Source organism: Ostrinia nubilalis, chromosome 21 (genome assembly GCF_963855985.1).
Source record: "Ostrinia nubilalis chromosome 21, ilOstNubi1.1, whole genome shotgun sequence".
In the NCBI taxonomy this organism is placed as follows: domain Eukaryota; kingdom Metazoa; phylum Arthropoda; class Insecta; order Lepidoptera; family Crambidae; genus Ostrinia; species Ostrinia nubilalis.
This window is the reverse complement of record NC_087108.1, coordinates 1408904-1427013: the sequence shown is the minus strand read 5'-3', so window position 1 is coordinate 1427013 and position 18110 is coordinate 1408904. Positions and strand designations below refer to the sequence as shown.

The window sequence follows — 18110 nt, the reverse complement described above, 5'->3', positions numbered from 1 at the left end:
GATGGTGCAACCCAGCCTAATTATGGATTAAGAAACGTTTTATTCCTTTCTTGCCCATTCTTTTGACAGTATTCAGGTAACATCATCTGGTTCACAAAAGGGGCTTGATGTTATTCAAAAATGACCCCTGTCTGAACAACTATGTAATATGCTAATCTGTCCTGCTGTCCTTGTGGGTTTGCAAAGGAAAAGTGGCCTATCTTACCGGGAATACTGTCGTTTTTAGACAGGCTTCCTGAAACGCAATTGCTGCAGATATTATCCATTCAACGTATGTACTTTTGCCTGCATATCGATACGATCTAAGGCCCCTCGCCCACGGCGATTTTGTAGCGATTCTGTCGCATGTTCGCATCGATGCAGTCGCAATGCGGTCCCTAGCTTTGTGTCCTCGCCTACATAAACACGATTCAGTCCCGCGGGATACAAAAGCGATACTGTTGCGCTTCTGTCGCGATGCAAACGCAATTCAGTAACGGCACAAAAGTACCTGGGAGTTGCCACCCTCTCTCCCTGTGCTCCCCGATGTCGATCGACACGGTCGCGCGTTTGCATCGATACAGTCGCGATGTTTTAGCGTGTTCCCCAGTCCATAAAGCACATGATGTCGTGCCCTGAGAGCCCAAACAACTGCACTCGGGAAGGTTTAATTAATGCTACTGACAACGCCACCCTTGTAGCAGAGTTTTGGGCTGACACTGTATTGGTTTGTTCTTGACACGACAAGAAGCGCGTTGGCATCACTACTGTAGCGCGTTGCAAATGCGACTTAGTAGCAATTTGTTAACACCGTCGTTGTTGTTAATAAAAGTCGCCGTGGGCGAGAGGCCTAAGTATTTGCAAGTTGACATCAGTGTCACGTTGTCCCGTGAATATTTTTTGTAGGATATTTGCAACATGTAATATTTCACGCAATGGAATATTGTAATTTTTGTTACGTACTTACTTGAAATTCAGACGTATATTGATAGAATCACGTGTATCACATTGCACTCGGAATAAAATGCATACCAAAAGTATATGGTTTAATATTCCATGCAAATAATATTATAATTCTTGTTATTGACTTGAAATTGAAACAACCTTGCAGTAGTCTGTCGAAAGTCGAAAGATTTTGTATTATCTTCGTTTATCTGGATAGGCTGTCACGGCTGGTAATCGATCAGTGTATTGTTTCGCGGTTTGATGCGGAATGGGCATTGGTGTAAGCATTTAACCCTGTGTACACTCGGCCCACAATATACAAGGCTGCCTATAAGTAGAGTCAGAAGTTCGAATGGCATCGCCCCTATCACATAAAGGTGTACGATGTCTATTGGGTCTATAGAAACGTGTTCTGCACTGTTCACTAAACTCCAAACGTCCTATTTGAACCTTAGTGAACAGTACTTATGGCCATAAGTAAAGTTATACAGAAGCTTCAGTGCAGAAGTTGCATAAATGTTTCATCTTTGGTTAGTTACGCTAAGATTAGAGAAGGAAACAACCTGATTTATCAATTTTTAATAAGATATTAGCATTTTTTAAAGGAACATTTTCTTAAGCTAGAAATGCTTTTGTTAACGAATCGGTTCACCACAATGGAGCGGCGGAGGAGTTCGAACTTCGAACCCGCGTTCCTCGGATCTTACTTCGGCACCATTGGGCTGTTGTCGCTTATAGCTATAAATAATGCCCTCTATAAACAATTCTATCGATCAGTAGGCCTAGGATGCTCGCCGCGATAAGCGTTTATCGCGCCATTTATCGATTTTACGCGATAAGCCCATACGTTTGTCGTCTAAAATCGTCGATAAGATTTTATCACGGCGCGTCCTAGCCCGGCAGGTTTTCTATATGAAGTTATAGGGTCAGCTATGTCATGATGAAGTATTAATCTCACCATTTCTGTGGTCCAGGCGGCGGCAAGACCCTGGCAGCGGCAGCCCGCATGGGGCAGACGGGCGCCAAGGTTAAGGGAACCCCGGCCCCCGTGCAGGTCACCGTCAAACCCACCACTAATCCGTTGGCTGGTAAGTATCATCCTTTACTGTAGAAACTCTTTTTTTGGACATAGTCAGGCAAACTAACGAGAGTATAATCTCTCGATCCCAGCACTTACTATAAACCTGTGGACATTGGCACATTCCACTTCTTATTGCCATCACTGCAACTCCTGTATAGCCAGGATTTACAGCTTGGCTGCCAATGAAACCAAACTTATGAAGGTCGAGTAGTCTCAGGAGATAGCTGACTGTCTTAGAATCTGTTCAACCTGCAACGAGGTTTTATTAACTTTTGATTAGGTACCTAAAGCGTAATGGTGGGTTCGAGTCCCAGTCATGTCTGGATATTTTGTCTGATTTAAGTCGATTCCTGATAAGATTAATTAGCTGAAAGTATAAGGAATGCAGCACCGACGTTCTGATGAAGGTCGCGAGAAACGCTTGGAGTAATCTGGATACGGGCAGCGCAAGAATGATCTTTTTAAAAATCCTTAGAGAGGTTTTTGTCTAGCAGCGTATATTATTTGGTTAAAATGATTGAAGAATATTGTTTTTATTCTTGTATGGCAAATAATGCACATTTAACACCCCCTGTAAAATTTTAATTAATTAGAAAATTTCGACGGGTTCATCCAGTGTCCAAGTAAGCAGTCGCCCGGCAAGCGAAAGGTCGTGGCCCTCGTGGGTTCGATTTTCACCTAAGGCAGTTCGTTCGTTTTAAAAATATATCGACAGGCGACTCCTAACGCCAGAAAAATAATAAAAACTAATTAGAATATGTTTGGTCTAACAGCGGCGTCAGGACTAGCGTTCGGACAAGCGGCCAACGTCAAGCCTATCAAGATATCCGCCAGCCAGATCACCAAGCCTCTCAACATGGGAATGGGGCGCGGCAGTAAGTCTCACACCTACGTACCTGTAAATAAAGTTGAGATTGCTATAGCCGAATATTAAAATTAAAATTTAGGTTCTCTCGTCCGTTGGCGACTGTGAATACCATTTTCAGAATTGAAAATATTGTCCTCTGCTCCTCGGTACACAAGGCTAACGAAATCTTCGATATCCGATGATTGTGGTCATTAGACATAATACAAATGCATAGAGGCTCGTATACAGGCAAACCGTTTGGTAACGAAGTCTTGCGTAGCCTTAAGTACGAAGGGCCTAATAATAGTGAATAACGGTCAAAATATAAGGCGAGCTTTAAATAAGAAGAAAAACCCGTTGGTATTTTGGCGGCCCTACGCCATTTGTTCAGTCGTGCTCGTGCATATTTATATGTAGAATAGAAACATTTCGACAAATAATAAACGTGTCATGTAAGTATTTCCAACATGACAAGCGTTGAAGAGATGTGTGTAAAATAACAGGTCTGGTTCAAACACGCTCGATAAACTCGCGTTTCTGGGTGGTTGTCATTGGCGAGACTGAGGCGGTAACCGTGCGGTTCCGGTTTTATGCAAATACCTGCCATGTTCTGTATAAAAAAAAAATACGAGATCTGCCAAGCCCCAGCAACCGCGCGATTATCGCTGTGTCTGAACCAGGCCCCCTGGCATAATGAGGGCTATCGTTTTTATACATAACAGTTGGCACCCCTGGCGATTGACAGGACCTTACTCTACAGTGGCGCCATCTTGATGAGTGCAAATACGATAGTCCTCCTACCACTTTAGCGCTCACAAGTTGGCGCCACTGTCTTCGCTACTAGCAAGTGACAGGACCTTACTCTACAGTGGCGCTAACTGGTGAGCGCTAAAACGATAGCCCTCATTCCGCCGTTTGTACATTTTGAAAGATTAAATAAACAAAAGCACCAACAAACCAGCACTGAAGTGTTCTCGCATTGTAGCGGCGGCCGCGCCGGCGCCCGCGCCCGCTTTCGCGGCGGGCTCCTCCGCCTACAGCGCCGCCTCGCTGCTCGCACAGAGTGAGTACGCTGCACGCGTAGCTCCGTCTCAACGAACTTTAAGTGCCTTTTCACACGTTCCGGTTGCCGGCTATCCGGCGCCGGGTACCCGGTCGTGAATGTATGGGCATGCCGGATTAATTACGCCGGAACATGTGAAAGCTACGTACCATGCCCATACACTTCACCACCGGGTACCCGGCTCCGGATAGACGGCAACCGCAACGTGTGAAAAGGCGCTAAGGCTAAGAACTCACGGCGCATTTTCACCCGCGCCCGCGGCTGTTGTGGAATTGCGGTTTTATTTCAAAACTCACGGGAGCTGTTATTTGCGCGGTTATTCTAAGAACTCACCGCGTGCTAAGTCACTGGTACAAATGGTCGCCTGCCGGTCGGGCGATTTTCGCGCGGGCGAAAACCGCCGAGCGGGACCCGATTACAACCGCGCCCGCTGCGGGCGAAAACCGCGTCGTGAGTTTGTGCATTAGTTTTTACAGAAGCTGCGGGCCCGCAACCGCCGCGGGTGCGGGTGAAAATCGCGCCATGAGTTCTTAGCCTAAGAGCGCTTTTACATTTAGCAGCGCGACAGACGCGCTACCGAAAATTTCATACTGTGTGACAGCGGATGCATGCCTTCACATTATAAAAACGCCGCTGCCGCGCTGTAGTCGCGCTACTAACGCCCTAATGTGAAAGCGCTCTAAGACTCGACTCTATCTCGAGCGTAGCAAGACTTTTGATTGGTTGAAAATAAACCAATGAGGGCTGCCGTATTTGCTCTCACCAGTAGGCGTCATTGTAGCTACTAATGAGTGACGAGACAAGTCACTCATTGTGTCGCCAACTTGTGAGCACTCAAGCGGTAGGAGGACTCTCGCATTTGCACTCACTAGGGTGGCGCCTCTGCAGAGTAAGGTTTCCTCACTGCAGTGGTGCCAACTTTTTTTAAGTATAAAAACTATAGCCCTCATTACACAGGCCATCTTGGCTGAGATGGAGTCGAGTTTTGAGCGTTGTTTTGTATTAGGCATTTAGTCATTTGACGACTCTACGGCTCGTATTTAGAAATTGCGCAGCATGTTACCATCCAGAACGCTGCGTTTCGGGCGCCCTAAAGGCTGACTTATTACAGAATTTATAAAAGCAAGATATATTTAATTGATTTACGTGTCCTGGTGGGAAACTTAATACCGTTCATCTTTTTAGTTTAGAGATCGCAAGTTTAACTGAGCCTACACAGAAGCGTTTAGCCCAAATAATCTAAGCGGCAGCAAGATAAGCTAGACTGTATTTGGCCCACCTAATGACTCACCCTTGTTTCCACGAACTGCATCACGTTGTAGCCTCAGCCGCTATATTATAAATTGTAATTTAAATTACAATTTCCAACTGGCATACAATGTATTATGGAAATAAATAAGAGCCACATCACACATGCTCGATGCATGCTTACCGAAAGGCACAGTAACAGCTTTTTAGAAGCTGAATGCAGTGACCACACATTCCATACCGCACACTTAAAACGCCAAACGTGGCGATTGTGTCGCTTTTCGGCAGCAACAGTCGCTAAAACGAGCGGTTCCGATACCGTGTCCGAAAGCATGAAGTCGCGAAATCATGATGCTGCATCGACAGTCGCTAAAACGCGCGATTCTGATGCTAAAAGTGGCACGTTTGGAGTGCCCCTGAACTCTGATGTTCGAAGTTGTTGTAGCGAGCCGTCAAATGACTATAATCAGAGATATTTTGGTAGAACATAATGGTTTTTTGATTTGATAAATTATGTTATTTTAATAATATGGTCGTAGTTTTGGAGCACTTTGTTTTGTGGTCGTAGTATTTAGCATTGAATACTGTTTGTCTTGTGGGATGTTGATGTATTTACAGTAGATTTAGGCTTACTCAACTGTTATGTTTTATTTATTATTTTTGACATAATTACTTTTTAATTTCTTACTAATGAGCTATTTTGATTCTCTTTATTGTATCCTATTATTTGACTTCAAATGTTACTGATATGATTTTTTTCTTGTTCTTTAGTACTTTATAGAATCTTATTATAAATTCTGTTTTAACCTTCACCGTAACATTGTCATGTAAATATCTTTATGAAAGTTAGATACCGATCTGTATCCTGTTGTGTATGCATTTTGAACAATAGTTATTTTCCTTTTTTATCAGTTTTTCATGTTATTTGGTTGTTTTCTGAAGAATGGTAGACTTGGAGCATAAATGTTTGAAGTATTAAGCTTTCGGTGTATTTGCTGCGTTATAAAATATTTTTCCTACATCTGTATACTAAACTAAAGGGCTTCTCATTTGCGGTTTTCTTTTTCTATCTATTAACTGACTGATATATGAACAGTATAAAAGTATTCCTTGTATAGAAAGTAAAGTAAAAGTACGGAATCAAGCAGCGATTTGCAGTTTAAAAGTTAAAATAAAAATCTTTAAAAAATATCATTGCATTTCGGTCAGTAAGTAGTCGGTGTGATACTCGCTTTGGTTAAGTTAATCCGGTTAAAAATATAGCTGAGAGACATAAAAATCTGAATTCAAATAAACTCGCATTTGAGGAGCCATTTATTGTATTCAAAGTATAATTCATAAATGCAATTCTTGAAAGCAGTTCGCTCTAAATCGCCTGTTATTAAATTCTCTAAAAACAAAATGTATGGCCTCCGACAGAGTTGTACAGTTAATAGGATATCAGACTGCATTTTTGTTGCAATAATACATCTATTACAAGTACATAAGATACAGTGTTTGGCTTGATGTGCTGTCGTTCGTAAGCTTAGTAAGCTTCTGACATGCGTAATAATAATATTGCGTAGATGCGCTCTATTGCGTCTTTTAGACGCATTTTTTTCATTATTTAATCAATTCTTATGTAATTAATTACATTAGAAAGCCAATTATAGAGCATTCTTATCTTTACAGCAATCGATCCTAATGGATTTCACCATTTTCTGCTCTACCTTAACATGAGAGAGCGAGACAGATAGCGCTGATAGGGCGTTCAACGAAATGCTTTCAAGAATTGACCTTATCAAGTTAACGACCGTATTCACAAACATTACCATGAGATCTCAAAGTGCGCGTAGACGCACAGGGTGACACACGAACCAATCACAGAACTATTCAACGCTGTGCGTTCGATTTGCTGCTTCACTCAAGCAAGCATCGTTTGTGAATACGGGTGTAAGTCTTCTGAACGAACAACATTTTCACAGTAGTATAATATGGGCAACAATGTTTTGGTACAACTTGTCAAAACATCAGCATTTTCCCTATCCAACCTAGATTGCCGTTATACTGACACAATATTGCTGTTATATTGGCGAAAAATGTTGCTTGTTCTCCCCTTTAAATGTCTTAAGCGTCACTGTCCACAGTGGCGTGGCGTACTAGACGCGTACGCGGCATTGGACGCCTACAAAGAAATGTAACTCTGTCGACGGACCAGCAGCGTCGCGTAAGCGAAATTGTATACAGGCGTACCAAGCGTACAAAGACGCGTACACATTTAGTACGCTACGCTGCCGTGAACAGTGATGTTAAATTCAATATCTCTCGTTCCCAGTGGAAATGGTGGGCACTATGCCCGGCATGAACTCGTACCTGCTACAAAACCTGAACCAGATACTGGCGTCCGGCATGGGAGGGCCTCTAGCGGGCATGCTTGGGCAGTTTGCGCAGCTACCGCCCTGGGGACAACCCAAGGCCGCTGGCATGTGGCAGCCTGACAAGGTAAGTTGAACTCTGGGGCTTGGCTGTTAAGATTAATTTTCGTAACTGCAGCACAACATGTCGCACCTTCGGTAGAACAAGGGCACAATTGCACTTTTTGCAATTTTACAGGAGAGCTATTTTAAGATTTTTATTGGATTTAATATGGTCTAGCTCTGATAATATTCCTGTAAAGTGGTCCACCTTTGCATGACATAAACTATATACTATATACTTTTTACGCGCATTGCTTGCAAGAATAAAAAGCTTTTAGTTTTTTTTATATTAATTTTCTTTTCAAGGAGGGGATTCATTTATGCCCTTGTTCCACCAATATCTAAATTATTTTGTAGTTATGACCAATTTGAGCTTTAATTTAGGATGATGTTAGAATAAAAATAAGCAGTGTTTTTGCATAAATAATGTATTTTTTTATTAATTTAAAAGTAACTTCACACAAAAAAAGTGAATAAAACTTAGAGATAACATGACTTTTTAGTATCTATCTATAAAAAAGCGAAAGGTCACTGATTGACTCACTCATCACAAAATGTCAGAAACTATAACAGATACAAACTTTAAATTTGGCAGGTAGGTTCCTTATAGGGTGTAGACATCCGCTAAGAAAGGATTTTACGAAACTCCAACCCTGAGGGGGTTAGACGGGGTACACGCGTACGAAGTCGTGGGCGGCCGTTAGTTCTTTAATTAGTCTTCACTCTTTTGTAACTACTGTTCCAAAACAAATTTACTTAGCAAAACTCTGGAAATATGCTCGTAATTACTTATAAAATAATAGAATTTTAATAAAAATAACATAAACTTAACAAAGAAATAGTCTCTTTCTGTTTTATTCAGTACCTACACTGTTTTTAATTATAACTTAATTCTTTCATATTGGAGTTTTAGTTAAATTGTTAAATTTCTAAGCAAATTTTTTGGAATTGCACTCGACTTTAAGACCAAAGAATAAAAAAAATTGGACGGACAAGGGCATAACTGTCTGAACGACTTTTTCCCTCCAATTTTTGAATTACTTACTAGGCATAAGAGTGATAGATGTGGCCTTGTCACTCCAGAAACCAAAAACATTAAAGGGCATATTTACCATTGCGGCGTTAGCGCTCCAAATGACAAGTACTTCATTCCCCGCTGACGGCTGAACCAATGAGACTTGGTCGCGTCAGAACAGTAAAATAAAAGCGCCAATAAGACAAAGCCGCTTTTTGCCCCTGGCAGTTTTTTGAAGGAATTAAACGGGTGTCTTTGTCTCTACAGTTGAAAACACGTTTTTAAAGTATTTCTGCATACTTAACTCATTTTTGCAATTTTTGACAATTGTGCCCTTGTTCTACCGAAGGTGCGATGTGTTTTGAAACATATCTTTGGAGAAACAAGGTGTCTGACAAGGGACAAAAATTTTGGTAAATTAGAAAATTAGAGATAATATTTCTATTTATTTTGTTTTTTTTTAGATGCCCGGAGACGAAGAAGAAGTCGATGATGAAGAGATGGGAGTCGCTGAAACATACGCAGATTATATGCCTCCAAAATGTAAGATACTCGTCTATTACATAAGTCAGAGTAAACAAATTGAAAATTAATTACTTTTGTCTAGTTCCAAATTTCTTGGCTTTTATCGTCTTCGGTTAGTGTCCGTGACTTCCACTCGGCATGGGGCCCACTGAAAACCAGGGTCGTGGCCTTCCCCACCGTTGGCCACGGAATATGCTGAGTGCAGGCATCGCTGTTGCGACAGGATAGCACTGCTCAGTTCACTTTTTATTTCCTTGTAATATTTATTTATTTATTTATTTATTTATTTATTTATTTATTTATAGGTACAACAACAGAATACAATCTCAAACATTTTTATAGAATAACATTAGTTTTTTTGCATTCAAATTGAATTCCTATAAATGTTGCACAAAACGTTTACATAGAATAGATACAATTAAAAGAAAGGGGTATCGATGCAGAGATATTACAATTTAATCATCATTATGCACCTACCCACATCAATGCTAGGCTACAAAGTTAGGCTGTTTATAACCTTATGATATGAATATAAACTTTGATGAAATATATCCAAGCTTTTTACGTTTTTATTATAAATTCTGCACATCCGAAACAGAGGATCATTGAATGTTACATTATTAGTACAGTTATGTATATAGAACAGTTGTAATGTTCTTCTACTACCACTAATTTTAAAAGACAGATGGCTTAACAGATCCGCCGCATCCCACCGATTATTTAAGATTTTGTATAGTATTGATAGATCCTGAACCGAACGCCGGAACTGCAGTGTGCTTAAGCCAAAATACTCAAGCCTTGTTTCATACGTAGGTAACTTACGCCTCATTCCTAGCCTGGAGCTCAAATATCGCAAGAAGCGCCTTTGGACAGCCTCCAATCTATCAATGTGGTTATTGTATTGGGGACACCAAATAATAGAATTATACTCCAAAACACTTCTCACAAGGGCAAAATACAACAATAACACACTAGCTGACCCTCGAAAATGCCTTGTAGTCCTGAGTATGAAACCAATGGTCTTATTTACTTTTTCAATGATGCTATCATAATGGAATGAGTATCTCAATTTCGTATCCAACCATACGCCGAGATCTTTAACTAACCTTTGACGACTCAGTAAAACATTGTTGATAGTGTATAAATATTGAATGGGAAATTTCTTTTTTGTAAAAGTAATAAAACAACACTTTGAGACGTTCAAAGACATACCATTAATTAGACACCAACTGTGTATCCTATTAATATCCTCCTGTAAGAACATAGCGTCTTCTATACGTGCTATTTCATGATATATTTTAATATCGTCAGCATATGCAATACATTTACACGCAACGAACATTATGAACAAAAGTGGCCCCAAATTGGAGCCCTGTGGTATTCCCGATGCAGATTCATATGGAACTGAGTCAAAGCCATGTACCGCCACCAGTTGAGTTCTTCGAGAAAGGTAAGAAATTAGCCATCGAAGGAGTACCCCATGAATTCCAAGGTGGAGTGCCTTACAAATCAAAATGGAGTGGTCCACCCTATCGAAGGCCTTGGCAAAGTCAATGTAAACGGAATCCACTTGCAAATGCCCATCAAAAGCCATATTGAGATCATGGATGTAAGTTAATAGATTTGTGGTAGTTGATCGCCCACTGACAAAGCCATGCTGTTTGCAACTAATAATAGGTTTTAAATGAAAATATAAATGTTTATAAATTAAACTTTCAAATATTTTTGCAAAATAGCTAATTATACTAATTGGCCTGTAGTTTGATACATCCATTCTGTTTCCTGACTTGTGTATTGGTACAATTTTAGCAATTTTCCAGAGTTCCGGAAAAATACCTGTAGCTAGACTTATATTATATATTAGACATAGAGGCTTCGACAACGTCTTTCCACATTTTTTAACAAATATAGGCGGTACTCCATCTGGGCCTGCCCCTTTCGTGATGTCCACAGAATCAAGGGCCTCCATAACATCATGTTCCGCTATAATAATAGAGGAGATGCTTCTATTTGATTCTGGAAAATTAGGTACATATGATTTTGTAGAAGGCTTGCTATAAACAGAAGAGAAGTGCGTAGCAAAAAGATTAGCAATATCAATACCATTATCCGCATGTTTGAAATTATAGTACATTTTATTTGGTAAGACATTTGTAGTTTTTTTTGATTTAATAAATCTCCAAAAAGCTTTAATATCGGATTTGATACTTTCCTCTACATTATTTATGTATGTTTTATAACACTTCTCTAATTCACTTTTGGCCCGAGATCTGAGAATGGAGAAAGTGTCAAAGTCACGAGGATTATTGTACATTTTAAATTTATTATGATACTTATTTTTTTCCTTTAATATTTTGATTAATGGACGGGAAAACCACGACGGCCATGTGTTATTAAAAGTTGATACAGGTGTGTGCTTTTCAATTACTTCCCACAAATTATTATAAAACATCTGCAAGAAACTGTCACAATCCAAGTCGGTGTACTGATCCCAGTCAATCTCGCTTAACTCGGCATTACATGCAAAATAATTTGTTTTATGAAATCTATATTTTTGAACAACATTTTGTTTCAAAATATGCTGTTTACTGTAATTTAAAAGTATTTCTAGGGGCGGGTGGTATACATCAACGCGACTAAACGGTTGAGCCTCAGTAATAACACAGGGATTCCGCGAATCGTTTAATACTAGGTCCAAAATTTTGTTTTGTGAATTTACAATTAAGTTAGACTGAGTCAAGTCCAATCTTGCAATGAATTCACGCAATGCGCATACCTTAGCATTAGTTGAAGTTTCAGTACGTTTCTGACAAAACCAGTTTATTTCAGGGAGATTGAAATCTCCAATAGGCTAGTTGCCTAAAAAAATTTTTTTAGTCCGTAATGTTTAATATCAAAAAATATTGGACACATATAATTTTATTTGTCAATCTAACAAATAATTACATAGTTATGGTGCGTTGAAGTTGCGCACGACGTCACAACGTGCGGCATTTTTAAGCAAGCGTTGACGTCACGGGCCTCTTCTTATGAACTTTGGGGCGCTATATCTCTTTAAATTTTCATTAGTTTGAAAAAGTGAAAAATACGTGTAAAGTATTTTTTGATAAGTTAACTGACGGACTAATTAAAACTCTTGCTTTTTGACCCAGGCAACATCCCCATTATTAGTAGGTGTTCAGAGGATGTCTGAACATTGCCTTCGATAAGATCAAGCAGATCTCTAAACTGTTCCGATTGTATATAGGATGGGATATAGATTGTACATATAGTAAGAGTGATATATTTTAGTTTCACACTTACCCACACATTCTCAAGGAACGTGACCGGGAGCACCTTTTCATTACATACCAGACTCCTTTTTAACGCTATAAGTACTCCACCACCGTGCGACTTATTATATTTTTTCATGAATTCAGTAGATCTATCGAACGGTGATGTTTCATTTTTACGCATTAATATTCGCCCACCACGCACCCATACAAATTTGTAGGATAACTCTTTGGCCCTTGCTCGAGCCGCGGCGTGCAGCGCTTTATTGGATGGTGACAGATGCTCCGATACGTAGATGGGTGCAGTAGGTCCATCAAAACCCAACAGGGACGTTCCAAGTTTGTTTTTAGGATTTGACTTGTTGTATCGTGTAACAGCTGAGTAAAACTCGTCACGACAGCGAGTACTTCTTAGTTGAACCACTATCGCTCGCGGAGTCTTACTTTCTTTATTTCTGTGTGCAACCCTCGTACAGTTCAATATATCCGTGTCATTCAATTTCAATGATATTGCAGAAGAAATTTTGTTCACAATAGCAACAACATTTTCTTTTTTATGTTCGGGGACTCCTTGAATCTCTAGATTGTTGTTTCTCATATACTGTTCAAGTTGGTCGATCCGCTCTGACATAACCGAGACGGTTGTACGAAGTTGTTCACATTCAGCTTTCATATTTTTGTGTTCAGTCATTATATTGTTTGTGGATTTCAATAAGTCATCGTATTGATTGCTGATGTATTGTACTGAGTTTTGCAACTCCAATAATTTGTCATTGATTGGAGCGAGTTCCGAACGAATCGCGGCTCTTATCTCGCTTCTTATCAGTCTGGTAAGGTCCTGGTCAGAACACACATTCTTATTTTGGCCACTCCTTAATGTTACGTTGTCCTTTGGCGAATCCTCCGTCACGTGATCAGGGGAGCTATCTTGGGTGGGATTAGAACGCACTGGTGTCTCTGTAGTATCACTCTTTGGCTTCTTGCTCATACATTCAGGGCAGGTCCATGTTTGCTTACGTTCACCTCCAGCACCGTAAAAGCTGTAAAAGCGTCTTTCACTGACACCAGTGCATGGAAGATCATAAACCTTAGAGCACTTTGAGCATTTAAGGTATTGTTTGCCTTTCACTGTATTAAAGCAACCTGCACAGATCACCTGTTTTGAAGCCATTTTAATATTATAATCAATATTTCAAAAATATAGTAGTGATGAAACAAATGTAGTACAGCAACAAAGTCTCGCGCTCAAATATTCTGGGCGGTAAACAACACCGAGCACGTCAATAAATGCTCCCGCACGGTTTAGTAGCCGGCGAGCTGTCGGACTCGTGAGTTCGCGAGAATAACGTCTTAAGAGCGTTTACGTCTAGCGTGGCATGTCAAGTTTAGGTAATTTCGATGCTATTTTTATTCACACTAAAATAATTATGACTGTGTGCGTGTTCTCACGCTCTATAGTCAAACCAAAATACTTTGATCCACCATCGTAAAAGTGTGCCAGGCTGTCAAGTGACAGCTCAAGGAAACTATAAAATCTTCAAATCTTCCAACATCGACTCCATAATTATAAATAATGGTATACATTAGTCCTAATCAATAATAAGTACGTGAATTATTTATCAAATAGTAAATTATCAAAGGTTTTTTACTATTTTGAGAATATTTTATACAGCCTATGTTCAGCAGAAAAAAAATTGAATTTTTATGGTGAGAGATTTTTTCAAATCGGTTCTATTCAAAACAAATTTTTCCTGTTTACTATTCTTTTTTTATCCGGAAAATGCATAACATTTCATACCCACCAGCTGCGGGGGCAGCTAGTGGGTTATGTGGGGTTCTTCCTACCAGAAGGTGGGTAGCCCCTACACCCACTAAAAACCTGACTGTTTCTGCCATGATCCATATGAATGATATGAGGGAACGCGGGACATCGCCATTGGCTGTTGCCTGTAGCATTCGTCCTTAGCCGCCACCAGACACCTCCATATCTAGCGAGCGAGCCCTGTTAGGAAGGGACAGTTGGAGACCATAAGCTGTCCTCTTGCGCCCAGGGTGTTGGCGGCGGATAATCGGAGTGTCGGCTGAGGCCTCTCGCTCCCCCTTTCCACTGCTTCTTTCTGTGAAAGAACACTTTCACAGAAAGTAAGCACACTATACCATAAGATTATTTGTCTCATCATATATTTTATACTAATGTAGATGTCGCAGTCAAATTGTATAATCCGCCGTTTTACATTACAGCTAGGCATTTTGCATTACAGCTCTGTTTTGTAATACGGCGGATTAACGTTTAGCCGGATTGAATACGGCTGAATGAAAATCCGCCGGAATGTATTCGGCGCCAAACGTTCTTCAATACGGCTAGCCGTAATGTAAAACAGCGTGTCATTACCCGCCGCTTTGACAGTTTTTAGTTCCTATTTTCAATACCGTGGCGCTGCCGGACAAAGTGACTATGGATTCTGGTGTTCGGCGGAATCCTACACAATATTATTAGTGTAAAAATATGAAATCATGGCTGTAGCCGGTGAAGATAATTTTATCTTAAAGAAAAATAACCCAGAAAAAATGACAAACTTTATTGTTTTGAGTTACCTGTTCCCTTTGACCATTTTTAATGTCTAAAAAAGACTAAAGCCAAATATCTAATTCATTCTTAAAATGTTTAAAAAAGTCTAATTGTTTTGAGTTACTTTTTTTTAGATGGCTATCCCTTGTGATTTATAAATAAGTAAAAACAAAACTGAAGCCAAATATACAGTGTGAGTCACGTTAAAGTGTACATATGAAAATAGATGAAACTAGACCTATTTTTATCGACAAAAAAGAGGTCAAAATTTTTTTGAGATTTTTTTTTAATTTTTTATAGAATTTTTTTTCTTCCAATTACTTATTGTAAAGAAAACGTAATAACTTTTAAACTAAGCGGTATATCCTGATAAAATAAAAACAGAAATAATGCTAAATATCAGGCGATACTAAAAAAATACATAAAATACACAAAAAAGGCCAACAAATAATAAAAAATGATACTTTTTGAAAAAAATCTGCTTTTAAATTCGTGTTTTTTTGTTTATTTGATAAATTTCTCCAAAAAATGCCCCTATAACCGGTGGTTTTTATTACTTTGTATTATTCTCTATCGTATTACCTTCGTAAAACCAAAAATCGCATGGGTCTATCCCTATCACAACGTTTGCAATGATCGTTTGAACTAAGCCTCTCCGGGCGCGCCATTCAACGCTTCGTTAACAACGAAACTGAAAATGGCTCTAGATTTGTAATTTTGATAAAGACAAGTTAGATTTCATATAAAAACAAAAAAAATCGAAGTAAAATAAGCATCTTAGTTAAAATTAAAATTGTCTCTACCTGTAGTGGAGAATAATGTTGTGGCAGGCCTTTGTTCAAACGATCATAGCAAATGTTGTGATAGGGATAGAGACATGCGATTTTTGGTTTTACAAAGATAATACAATAGAGAATAATACAAAGTAATAAAAACCACCTGTTATAGGGGCATTATTTGGAGAAATTTATTAAATAACCAAAAAAACACGAATTTAAAATCAGTTTTTTTTTCAAAAAGTATCATTTTTTATTATTTGTTGGCCTTTTTGTGTATTTTATGTATTTTTTTAGTATCGCCTGTTATTTAGCATTATTACTGTTTTTATTTTATCAGGATATACCGCTTAGTTTAAAAGTTATTACGTTTTATTTACAATAAGTAATTGGAAGAAAAAAAAATCTATAAAAAAATAAAAAAAAATCTCAAAAAATATTTGACCTCTTTTTTGTCGATAAAAATAGGTCTAGTTTCATCTATTTTCATATGTACACTTTAACGTGACTCACACTGTATTATTTAGTATACAGTAACGAAGGTAATAATTCTTAAAATCTGTCTTATTAAAATTTATTTTCATTAAACATTGTTTTATTTTGTAAGTATGGTCAGGTCACCCTACAATCTATAGTAGTACGATGCGGCTAAACGTGGGCCGCTGTATTGAAGAACGTATCGCAATGACAATCCGCCTAAACGTTGAACCGCCGTATTACAAAACAGAGCTGTAATGTAAAATGCCTAGTGGTAATGTAAAACGGCGGATTATACAATCCGACTGCGACATAGATATTGTTTCCGAAAGCGAGCGGGTTCATTCCGTACCTGTACGCTTCATGCGTTCTCTAGCAAAAGCTGAAAATCAGTGTTCTGCCCTTTTGAGGGTAGTGTTTATACTGAGCTCTTTGCTTTTTGCATCGCTGCGGCACACATCACTCTGACGCAGGGAACTATTTGAAACGCTAGACATCTTTATCTTATGTTGTTTTGTCACTTTTGTTATGTTGCAACTGTTGAAATTATTACTAACCTGTGTAACAAAATAACAGTGGTGTCACCTAGTGTGTTTCTTGACTAAATAACTTTATTTCGATATTGAATTGAATTTCAATAGCAACTATACTTATATTATGTGTGTTAAAAGCATTAAAAAAGTGTGTTACTACAAATAAACAATTTATCTATCTATCTCACGCCTCTTCCCGATTGGTAGGGAGAGGTCATTTCCAACCGCCGCTCGTTCGCTTAGGCTGGGCACTGTTGGAGAGTGTCAGTCTGCTGCGGTGACTCACGTGCCAAGACTGCAGTGTTAACTGACAACCATCTACAGGCTCTCGGCCTATACGGTGGAGGAATGGCCCGAAGTACCCATGGCCCGGTAGAACCTGAATCGCCCTTTGTGTGGGGCGATCATGCCGTCGCACCCACTCCTCTAATACAGGCAGAACTGCCTCTATGGTGCGACGTAATATTTGGCTGACGGCCAGGCGTACCCTTCAGCACTCTAGGGCCTAGATCCTCAAGCCTCTACCTTTTGGTTTCCACCTCTCGTGGTGCACGTACACGTACATTTCCCCTTAGGACCTATGGTCACCTCGCAACTGGCGTCTATTCCCGGTTGTCGACACTAGCTTTGTCCCCACTGAGGATAAATGGCATAAATAATATCGATTGTCACCAGTGGTGACACATACTTTCCCAGTTGTAGCTACAGGCTTTCTCACAACTTATGACAAATTAGAAAAATACATCCCAATTATGACTAGTGGGGACGTACACAAATATTGACGCAAATGTCATCGTGTATGACATACGTAAAGTAAAAGTCAAGTAAGACCAGATGAATACAAATATTATTAATTTTATTTTGAACTAGCGGCCGCCCGCGACTTCGTACGCGTGAACCTCGTTTTACTCCTTAGTTCGTAAAATCTGTTGTTTGATATCATGTTGATAGATGGCGTTTCACGGCTTCCCCCGCATGAATATTTACGAACGTCAAAAACAGTAGTTTGTCCAGCGCTGTAGATTTTAACCAATGACGATAGATTGCGCTTTTTAGACACGTCTTATTTATTTATTGAAATTTATTTGTCACATATCGTCATAAATTATAGCCTATAATTATGTTAATCTGGTTTATAAACTATAATACTGTAAAGTTTCAACAAAATCCGTTCAGTAGTTTTTGAGTGAAAGAGTAACAAACATCCAGACATCCAAACTTTCGCATTTATAATATTAGTAGGATTTTTATACGTCGCCACTAATGACAATATTTTTTTTCCCATTTATCCTCAGTAGGGACATAGTCAGAGTCAGTGTCCACA

The 18110-nt window shown here is 39.2% G+C and overlaps 1 protein-coding gene across 1 annotated transcript in view; it reads left to right on the top strand.

The window, feature by feature from the left end:
- Nucleotides 1-18110, top strand: part of LOC135082414 (protein strawberry notch homolog 1-like) — an 83980-nt gene that overhangs the window by 5198 nt on the left and 60672 nt on the right. The window contains exons 3-6 of the mRNA XM_063977208.1: nucleotides 1899-2012; nucleotides 2779-2880; nucleotides 7478-7644; nucleotides 9099-9177. Of these exons, the coding sequence (XP_063833278.1) occupies nucleotides 1899-2012; nucleotides 2779-2880; nucleotides 7478-7644; nucleotides 9099-9177 (462 nt within the window). The remainder of the gene's footprint in view (nucleotides 1-1898; nucleotides 2013-2778; nucleotides 2881-7477; nucleotides 7645-9098; nucleotides 9178-18110) is intronic.